The 11,071-nt window shown below is 45.0% G+C and overlaps 1 protein-coding gene across 3 annotated transcripts in view; it reads left to right on the top strand.

Annotated features, from left to right (window-relative positions):
• CD151 (CD151 molecule (Raph blood group)) overlaps nt 1-11,071 on the top strand; it is a 42,780-nt gene that overhangs the window by 18,278 nt on the left and 13,431 nt on the right. For 2 of the 3 annotated variants that reach the window (XM_081011692.1, XM_081011694.1), the window contains exons 2-4: nt 5,177-5,278; nt 5,845-6,036; nt 9,635-9,709. In XM_081011692.1, the coding sequence (XP_080867818.1) occupies nt 5,195-5,278; nt 5,845-6,036; nt 9,635-9,709 (351 nt within the window). In that variant the 5' untranslated portion in view covers nt 5,177-5,194. Of the gene's footprint in view, nt 1-5,165; nt 5,279-5,844; nt 6,037-9,634; nt 9,710-11,071 lie in introns of all 3 variants that reach the window. The other variant, XM_081011693.1, reaches the window with a different exon arrangement.

Below are 11,071 nucleotides of genomic sequence, written 5' to 3'. Positions count from 1 at the left end.
TTCATTGTGAGTTTAAAAAGATGCTTAAAAATACATGTGTATGCAAATTTGCTGTATAAATGGGTGGACAAAAGGTAGATTGGAATCCAGTGGTAGATCTTGTGGGATAACCAGCCTCTTAGAACCAACATGCTCCAGTCTAATTAGCTAGGTCAATTCTCTCCCCCCCCGCCCCCTTGTTCCCCTTCAGTCTACCTGAGAAGCTCAGCATGGAGCGTGATACGAGCTGTTTGCTCCAAGCTATTCTTCTATTCCTATCCCAATAATTTATACTTTCACCACTATAACCAAGCTAAGCTTTACTGCCTGTGTTTTCTGGCTGATATATGGAAAAGCACATGAACCTGACCTTTGAAGAGTTTGTAAATCCTACTTTAACTTACCAAACGTGATCTTTTTCTATGCTAGGGGAAGAGGGGAGCTTTGGGAGGAACTTAGAAGGGCATCCCACTCCCTTTCTGATTCCTTTTCCTTGCTTAGCTGGTGAATGAGGACCCCAAATGACTTACATGCCTGCTTTCATTAGCGGGAAAGCTGATGGTGAGCATGAGGAACTGCGATAATTCCCTTCTCTGTGTATGCATTTGTAAGTAACAAGATGACATTGCCTGCAGGATCTTTCTAGTCTTGCTAATAAAGAACATCTTGAGATGTGTATAAACAGCTCCAGAGAATTCTGCATGTTACACTTTGCATGGTCTTGTGCAGCCAATAACTCATTATGGTGAATGAGAACAGAATGTCTTAGAATGAAACACAGGCTGTTTAGAAATAGGGGTGGAACCAAAGAGCACCCCAAATCTAAACACTGCCTAAGTTTAGTGGAGTTTCATTGGCCTCTGCTTGTCTGGGCACACTAGTGAGGTTTTGTAGCGGTAGGTTGATGTGTGGGCATCTATGTCTTGGCATGCGGTTGGGTTTGCTGGCCTTTGTGATCTCTCAACTCTGTGATTCCTTTTTCCTGCAAGTCTAAAGTTGCAGGCACAGAATGATTATTTATTAAAATATTTATATAGTGCTGTATCAGAAAAATGTTTGCAACAATATAAAAACATAAAACCAAACAATAAAATCATATCAAGCTAATAACAAGTTAAAAGCAAAAAGAAATGGTGCCAGTCCTCATCCCATTTTTTTCTTCAGCTTTACACTTCGTGTTTGAAGTCAGGTTTGTGTGCACAGTGAAGCAATGCTATGTGAATTAAGGCGCGGCAGGGATGGGGCGGGGCTAGGCTTGATTGAAAGGGGAAATAATGCCTTGGGTGGCTTTAAACTTGCAATCTCCTGTGCTCAGACTGAGGCAATGTGCCTAAAGCTAAAGGGATCTTTGCCTCCTTTCTTCTGATAAGTGGGGACTTGCAGTAGTTTCCTGAACTTTGCCCTTGATTGGATCAACACTATGAGTGCGGTGAAGGATTTTGTGTGCTCTGCTAGTAGGCTAGTACATTTCTATTGAGTGCAAATAAGAGCACACCCTCAAAACCCCACCTTTCCAACTCCCCTTGTTTTAAAGAGAAATTTCTAGCCCCCACCATTGTGAAAATGTATAGGCAGACATGTTGAATCGAAGAAGTTCGAGGGGTGGGACTGAGCAAGTTTTCCAATTAGTGGGGTGAGGGTTTTGTTTTGTTTTGTTTTGCAAAAGCAGAATAAGCAATATGATCACTTGCTGGATTTGCCTAATTCACATAGGTTGCAGAACCCAGATTTCCATGGAATGCAACACAAAATTCTGGGGCGGGAATTTTAGTGCAGCATATATGCAGCTCTGGCGCTAGATAGTCTGTTCCTGTGAGTTGTGTTGACTTCACATTTCCAGAGCACTGTAGAAAAGACTGATTCGTTCTTCTTGATGGAAATGAAAAGAATATGCTAGCAGTTAAGTGGGATGGTCTGTATAGCTTGCTTAATTTCCAGTAGTACTTTCCTTGGGTTACTGATTTAAATGCAAGAACAGTCTCGTTGTTCAGTGGGATGCTATTCCTGGCCAGGGCCAGTGGAGACAGCAATGATTGTTCTATGACTCACTGGCCATCCATCCTCCATAAATCAGCATGCTTCATAAACCTCCTGCTGTTCTCTGACTACAGCACTAAAATTGATGGGGGAGCCCTCTTTTAGCACCTCTTCACAATCTTGCTTGCTTTACTAGCAGTGCTATGCAACTTGTGGAAGATGGGGATGGGACTAACAAGATCCCATGTAGCTTTAAGAGCGTCGTGGAAGAACATGTGCACATTGGCCAATAGACCAGTTCAATGAGCATTAATCAGAACCCAGAAACTTCAAATTCTGTTTATTATGTACACACAGAAGTCTAGTCAAGCTACCCACATATTTTAAGCATGTTGGATCAGAGTCATGCATAGCTAAATGCTGTCCCTCACTGGGAGAGAAAATATGAGAACATGGTTAATGTGTAGTTGAGTGCAGCTTTAAAATGGAAATATAATACTTTGAAGCAGCTGGTAGGCATTTACTTTTGGGTGTCTTGTTCCATAGTTAACATGATGCTTCCAACTTCTTCCAGCTGTGACATGTCCATACAAGGGTTGAAAGAACTGATTCATGCACTATGATGGTACATCTCATCATAGATGTGGCCTCTGCTGCACTGATCTGGAATCAGCCCAGCAAACTGCAGTCCTTACCAGCATTCTGCAGGGGAGAGGAGAGGTAGACTCTCGTTCAGAAAAAGGGCAACCAAAATGATCCAAGGAGATGAAACAACTGCCCTGTGTGGAAAGGTTGCAGCGCTTGGAACTTTTTGCTTAATAGAAAACTTCTGTCAGGGCTGAACTCGCAGCCATTTCTCCTGCTAACCACAAGAAGAGCCACAGGCCTATCTAGCCTAACGTTCTGTTTCTCAACAGTAGCCAACTAGATGACAATTGGAAGTGTAGAAACAGGACACTCACCACCATAGCAGTCTCCCTCTTGTGTTCCCAGAAGCTGGTTTTCAGAGATTTACTGCCTCTGGTACTGGATGTAATATACAGGCATCGCTACTTTCAGCCATTGATAGTCTTATCCTCAGTGAATTTATCTAATCCCCTTCAAAGGCCATCAATGTGTGTTGATCTGTCCTAAATCCATCACCATTCAGCTTCACTGAATGACCCTGGGTTTCTAGCATTATGAGCGGAAATTTTGCATCCTTCTGGGACTGGGATGTGCATTTATCCATACTGTATGAAGGTAATGGAAGTCATCCTTGCACTGCGTATGTACCTCCAGGGAGTAGGGGGCAATTCAATCATAATTGTATCCATGAAGAGCTGGGTTTGTGACAGGTTTGTAGACCGGATGGCAACTTGCCTGCTGAGATGAAGGTTATAGGTGCCACCCATAGTTTAGATAGCCTGTTAGATTGTGCAGAGGAGGAAGTCAGTGTTTGTGTGAGCAGGTATGCACCCGTGAGAAGGAGAACTGTAATTGTGCAGAACTGGAAGGTAACATTGAAGACCACAACCTCTGAGGTGGTAGCTTTCTCTGAAATGCCACCCTGTTCCATGTGCAGGGTGAGTTGGTTAAGTGAAACTGAGCTGTCTCTATGTGTAGATGAGATGGTTACACAGGAAGAAAGATTAAGGTGTTTGGGGCATTGGGGAATGTTTTGGGATAAGCTGGGCCTATAGCACTGAGAGGGGATCCTCTGCTTGAACCAGAATGGAACCAGATGCCTGGTGCTTAACATCAAAAAGGTTGCAGAGCATTTCTTTAACAAACCCTTGGGGGAAAGCCCACAGAAATGGGAAGGTGTCCAAAGTGCCAGACAGGGAAAACTGTAGTTTCTAGGATCCTGTTTTTTTTTTGGGGGGGGGGGGATCATGACAGCAAAGCCAGTTTATTTTTGTAGCACGTATGTCTGTTTCAATTGTTGATATAATCTGTTCTATCTATAGATAAACAAAAGGATTTTGTTTTTTGTCCTGGGGACAGTAAATCTCTCATCTTATACAAGCAGTATATCCCGAGCCGGTGGGGGGGAGCAGGGGATGAGAGTGGGATCTTTGAGGACAAATGGATGCCTCTGAAGCTCCTTTTTATGTTTTGGCAGAGCTGTGCGGTAATTTCTCATGAAGACTGGGCTGTCAGGAAGCCAAGGAAGGAGCCTTGTTGTTCTCTCCCTTTTACTATCTTGGATGTATGCTGTCATCTCTCAGCCTCTCCCCTTTGCTTGTGAACCCTGCTTGCTGCCAGCTATGCTGTCACATATCCTAAGAGAAAAAGAATAAAACTTTCCTTGCATAATTGGGTAAAAGGGACAGACTGAGATGGCTCAGACATGGAAACATTCCCATTCTGGGAATCTCCTCCTGCCCCCAGTGTCATGTACCAATTCCTGAGGAGGTCACATAGCTTCCGAATCATGTGAGGGAGGGAAAAAGGGAAAATTTCTCTGCACCAAACACTTAACTGCACATGAAATCCAGGAGTGGGCTGCTGTTTCTAGCTCTGCGCCATTAGGGGAACCTGAGCAAGATGATTTCTCCTATGCCTGTGCTCTGGGTTTTTGTGGTTTTCCAGCACAATCCAAGGTGCTAGTGAAAGCTTATAACAGGGATGAGGGGCCTGTGGCTCTCTGGATGTCTCTGGACTCCCATCAGCCCCGGCCAGCATGGCCAGTTGCCAGGGTTGAGGGGAGTTGTAGTCCAACAACAGGTTCCCCCATTTCTGGCTTATGAAATTTTGGATAGCCTGAACCCAGTCTACCTTGAAGAAGACTTTTGGCCATATGACCACACACCTAGTATAGGCAGGGGGCCATAGATTGGTGGAGATGTGCCCTGGCACATAGTGATCTTAGCACCAGCGGTAATAGTAGGGAAAGGGCTGTAGCTGAGTGGTAAAGCATCTGTTTTGCATGCAGAAGGTTCCTCCAGGGTCAGTCCCTGGAGACCCACTTCTAGTCAGTGTAGACAACAGATGGACCAGTGGTCTGACTGGATACAAAGCAGCTTCCATTGACCTGTCCTGGAACTGACAGGGTGGGCTTGCAGTATTACCAGCCATGTTTTTCCCCTTATGTGTTTCTTAAGTTACATCTTGGCAATGCCTCTTAAGAGTGGTGGTTGAATACAGAAGAAAGCCAGTTGACAGTTGCCCATTGAGTGTCAAAGGGGGAAAGGGTTTTCTAACAGAAGTCTTCCCTTTTCTTGAAGCTTTTCCACAGCCCTGCTAAATTGCGACAATGCGTGACTACTCTGAAAACAAGGAAACATGTGGGACCATCTGTCTCAAATATCTCCTCTTCATCTTCAACTTCTTTTTCTGGGTAAGGAGCCAGCTTTAGTAATTTTGCTGATTTGTGCTGTGAAATTGGGAGTATCCTGGAGCAATGGGGCGATTTGGATAGACTTTTAATGCTCTTCTGCATGATTTAAAGAGAACAGCCAGTCTGCTCCAAAATTAGCAGATAGTTGGAGCTTAGCTTCTAGCTTCTCCTTTATTTCACAAAAAGCACAGCTACATTGATGTGAGTGCTAGGTTAGAACTTCTCCCTGATAGCTTTCTGAAGATGGGGTGTTGATAGCATAGCCATAGGGGAGCATTCCACTGGGTTATCCCCAGATTCCCTTCTGAAGTGGTAAGTTCCAGGAGGGCTGGAGGCCCTCTACACATAGATAGGCCTTTCTTTATTCTACCCTTCCCATAGCTTCCATCAAAAGTGACCATTAGAAATCTTCGAAGCAGTGTGATAGGCAAGGATAAGAGTGAAAAGGTGCTTCACTTGAACTTAGATCCTCATTGAGATCAGCAGGAGCCCCTCTGCCAAGAGACCCTGAATCAGATCTTGGTGAACCACTACTGATGACTCATTATCTTCCTTTCTCTCTTAAGCTGGCAGGTGGAGCCGTGATGGCAGTGGGCATCTGGACCCTGGCTGAAAAGAGCGATTACATAAGCCTCCTGCAGTCCAATACATACATGGCAACAGCCTACATCCTGGTGGTGGCAGGCGTTGTGGTCATGATCACCGGCATCTTGGGCTGCTGTGCTACATTCAGGGAGCAGCGGAGCCTCCTGAGAGTGGTGAGTGTTCTTTGAGCAAGTGGAAAGAACTCAGTGTAGGCAGGGATCGACACGGAGAGCCATGGTAAATTGTAGCAGGGAAATAGGGGTTAAGACAGAAAGAGAGAAATGTTTGGGTGGGGAGACCCACCACTAATTCAGCCCTTGGGAAGCTACTGCCAATCAGTGTCTGCAATACTGAACTAGATGGACCAGTGAACATAACCCCTGTTGGCTCAGGCCAGTGGCCCATCAAGCCGAGCATCCCAGCAAGATGCCTCTGGGAAGCCCACAAGCGGGACCTAAGCTCAAGAGCATTCTGCCCACCTGCAGTTTCCAGCAACTAGTGTTCAGAGGCATGGCTAGACTTGTGTAAGGCATCTTCCTGTGTTCCTATGAGATCCTTCATATGCTCCTCTTTCTGACATCAACAGAAATACCTGTGTTGCAGAAAGTATGTCAGAGTATAATGTGAAAAGTAGGCTTGCTCCAAGTAAATGTGTTGGTTCTCTGCCAGTGCAGCCATGAAAAAGGAAGGTGTGAGGCGGAGGCCTCTTTCGCAGGGACACCGTACAGTAAGGACAAAGAAAGCGCTATGATATTTCTGAAGTGGTATTTCTCATGGCTTGTGATGATACTGGAGCTGACATGACCTGTAGACCATACCAATCCCTCTTGGCAGGCACACAATGGCCCAGTGTGTGGAAGACTTCTCCCTTTTTGTTTCTGTCTTTCCAAGCCAGCAATTACAGATGAAAAATTTGGTACAGTCCTTTTTTGTTGTTTTGCCACAGAAAACTAATGATTGTCTCTCGGGAACAAAAGAGCCTTTTGTGGCCATTCTCCCCTCCCCTGAGTGGCTGGTTGTGACAGATCTATTGTCGCCTGTCTCTTGGCCTCCGGTTTAGTTAAGCAGCATGCACAACAAACACTTTGTGGCCAGCCAGGCAGAGTTGGCTCAAAGGCTTCTGCCAATCCTGAGCTTAAGCCCATATCCCAGCCTTCGTCAGCCTGGCGCCTTCCCTCCAGCTGCGTTGGACTACAACTCCCATCAGCCCCAGCCACCACCATGGGAGCTGTAGTCCAACGCAGCTGGAGGGAAGTCTAGAGGGCCACTTTGCACTAGGTAACCCCAGTTTCTTTCAGTGTCATAATCTTGATGCTCAGTACAGAATGTCATATGTAAGAATAGTCTTCGTGGATCATCATGATGAATGAAAGTTTGAGAAGTGATGTGTCGGTTGTGTTATTTTATAGCCATAATGATTGAAAGCTAGAAGATATTCCTTTATAATGATGATTGTATGTAGATGACCCACTGAATTAGAAAGTGTGGGGTCTCTCTCTATCTCTCTCCCCCTCTCCTCCCCCCCCACCCCTCCAACTCAGATCATATGATATGACTTCCATAAAACTTTATTTTGGAGGTACTCCAGTAGATGATTCACATAGGATATTTAACTGATCTTCCTCCCCAGTTGTGGAGTATCATCACCTCCCTGCCCCAAAGGCAGCTCTCTTTGACTAATAGGAACTCTGATGGATTCTGTCCTCCTGCTCCAACCTCACCTCTTAAAGAAGAAATGTGCTTCTATATATATTAGATGTCTTACAGCTGTGCTGTTTTAAATCTGAACTTTTCTATCAGCCCTGATCGTTCTGCCATTGGAGAAATATACATATAGATATATCTCCTCAGTGGTCTGGTTGTGGGAGGAGGAGTGTACTTTCAAAGGGGACAATGTGAGAACACAAGCACTGGAAATTACAACTTTCCAGCTCCTTAGTTGATTGTTTCCTCTTTCCTTAATGTACAAGCTGGACAAAGGGATGATGTCAGTAGCTCTGCCTAACTTGTCTCCTAAAAGAAAGAAAGCAAGCGGTCCCTTGGGTTAAGGTGTGTTTCTGTTCAATTTCAGTCTCCCATTTTGGTTAGCCAGAGTGCTGATAGGTTACTCATTCTCATGGTATGAAAGGGATACCTTGTCCAAGCATGCAGTTGGTCTGAGGCTTCAGCAGCACTTGGTGGGGTGAGTGAATGGCTGGTGTGGTGTGCTCACAGACTGAAGACCGCCTGGCAGAGAAACCCTTCTAACTTTTACTGTTCAGTTAAATAACATTTTGCTATGACCTTCACTAGTGTGTATTTCCAGGGCAGCTGGCAAAGGAAGTAAATAAGAAAATTAAATCCCTCAGATGAAAGATTGAAAGGCAGTTATTAAGGAGCATAAAAAACACACATGCTGGTCTTTAAAAAAACTTTTCAAGAGCAGCATAGAACTTCATAGGTTTTCCAGCGGTTGGAAACACTCTGTGAGATAGGGCACCACAACTGAGAAGATCCTTGCCTAGTCACTACCTGCCTTAACTCCAATGGCAGGGGATTTGCAGGATGGTCTTTGGGTGTCCTAAGTCAGGGTTTGCCTGCATGGTGCTGCAGAAGTCTCCCCTGGGACTTGCAGGGATCCTGCTGGCTGCTGACATGGGCTTGTAAAAAGCAGTCTATTATAGCCAATAGACTAGGTTGTGGTGTGTGTAGCACCCGTGTCACTGAAACTGCAATACCAAAAAACACATTATCAGTAATTGTGTGTGGCTAAGTACCATAATGCCGGTGGCTGATACTTGTATACAAAGAGTTTCCAAGCAAATACATTTCAGATTTCTCCCATTATATTAATTCTAATTCTGTTGCTGATGGTACATGTACAGCTCAGACTGTCATAAGCTTAGTGATGTAACGTGCCATGAGTTCTGAACGATCCAAGCCTTGCTCAAGTTCTGGGTTGGTTGTTAGCAGAATGGTCCGCTTTAGGGGGTCTCTGAGCAACTGGGGCAGGGAAATTCTTCTGTGTTGCACCCTGTCCCTGGTTTTATTCTTTGACGGTTCAGTCCAAAGTTCCGGAAGCTGCCCCTGTGCTGCTGCAGGCATGTTGCTGACTCTTGCCCACTTGGGAGAGCCCTCCCTGCAAGAAGCCCAGCTATTCTGAAACCCTCCCTGCCCTCACCAAGGAAGCATTCCACTGCCCCCTAACAAGCTTGTGATGAGCTCCTAATGATGTCGCTTTGGAGGGCTTGCGTTTCAAGACAAGTGGCGTTGGCAGGAGAGAAGTAGGAACCACAGCTGTGAAAACCGCCCAGGGATGAACCGAGGATCAGTCACTCGTGCTTTGCATGCAGGAATATTTGAGTCTCAATCCCTGGTATTTCCAGTTAAAAGCGTTGCAGGTAGCAGGACTATGAAAGACGGCTGTGGAGATCCATTGCATATCTGAGTAGACCATGCTGGGCTGGGTGGACTTGAGTCAGCGTAAGGCAGCTTCATATGTTAACTACACTGGTTTTTGTTGCTGAATCTACTGAACCCAACATTTCATCTCTAGCTGTGCCACTGGATCCCAGCAAGTTACTTTCCCCTTCCGTGCTGCCCATTCTCTGGGCTTTCAAGCGTTGGCACCCACCTCTGCTTGTTTTGCCAGTCTATGTTTCTTAGGGAGGAAGTGCAATCGATTTGTTAGTTTTGAGCATTTCCTCGAAGATTTGCATAGGGCTGCCTTTCACCGGTGGTGACATTATGCTCTGGTCTATTCTAACACATGTCATTTTGCTTTTTTTGCAGTATTTTATATTGCTGCTGTGCATCTTCCTGCTTGAGGTAATTGCTGGAATCCTGGCCTATATCTACTACCAGCAGGTAAGCAGCCACTAATAACTAGCAAAGAGCCCCTCAGTTTGACAGACTGTATTTTCCAGGGTTCTCACACCATTGCCTTTCACTTCTCACAAGTGTCCTGGTGTTTGTCATAAAAAAGCATGCACATGTTTGTTTGTTTGTTACACTTATATACCACCTTCTCCTTCAAGGGGGTGTACAAGGTTCTCCCCATTTTATCCTCACAACAACCCAGTGAGCTTCATGGCTGAGCGGGGATTTGAACTCTTCATCGCTATGTCACACTGGTTCTCCTTTCGCTCTGCACAGCCCCACCCGTCATTCTGCTGTGGTTTCCCTTCATACTCCCATGCCCAATCCCAGCCAGCCCTATAGTGACAGCAGTGGCAACATCACAGGTGAAAGAAGCCTGCTGCGGGCAGAGGCACTTCGGTTCCCTATGAACATGTCTGTTGCAGAGATGAGTGATGCCCCATACCAAGGCCACTGTGGCCAATAAACCGATACCCTGAACTGATGGGGTGAGGGTGGGTGTACAAGAGATATTTAAGTGTCGTAGGATAGCAGGCCCGCATTGTGCGACTGCTGAGAGTTCAATTTAAAGGTGTGTTATGAGCCCATCTCGTCCTACCTTTTTTTCTTTCCTGGTACCTTCCTCTGGTGTATAAAAAAAACTTACTTTCATTTCAAATCTTATTTGCGTGCATTCGTTTACAACGTTGGCCCAAGCAGAGCCAGTTTTGTGGTGCAGCATTGTATTTATTTATTTGATTCCATTTATGAATCACTTCCCATAAAATATGTTGAAGCCATTTCACAGTGAAAAACGTCGTCAACAAAAATAATTCTATGCGTAAAAAACCCCACACCATTTCGTGGGTCTGCTCTGAGAATGTCTCTGTACAATATGACCCAGTGATTTATATCAATTTGATTTTTTTTAATTTAAAAAAACTACCACTGCCACCCGAAATGGTATTTGCCTATGAATTGTGTATGAGTTTGCCAATTTAATACTGCATGAAATAGATCAGCATTGAGCTGATCTAGAAAAAGTGTCTTGATGTGTGAAAATACCCTCTAACAAAGCATCTGGCTAGCTGATGCACCTGTGCTTGGAATACAAATTTCCCTTTGCATTGCCTCTTTCTCTCTTTTCCGTTGTCACATTAGTATGAAATGGACTAACAGTCTGATTGCTTGTGCTGAAGATTCCCCCCTTACTAGCAAAAAGCTGTTGTTACTGTAGCACCTTCCTATTGCATAAATAAGTGCGACTAAACTCAGAAAAGCTCAGTGGGGAAAATAAGAGGTCTGCATGCACCAACTTCCTCAGGATCATCCATATTTTGTTTAAACAATTCTGATGTCAGCATTCAGCTA

Source organism: Podarcis pityusensis, assembly GCF_964106645.2.
Source record: "Podarcis pityusensis genome assembly, chromosome: 1".
Taxonomy (NCBI): domain Eukaryota; kingdom Metazoa; phylum Chordata; class Lepidosauria; order Squamata; family Lacertidae; genus Podarcis; species Podarcis pityusensis.
The sequence above is the reverse complement of the archived record's forward strand: the minus strand, read 5'-3'. Positions and strand labels throughout refer to the sequence as shown.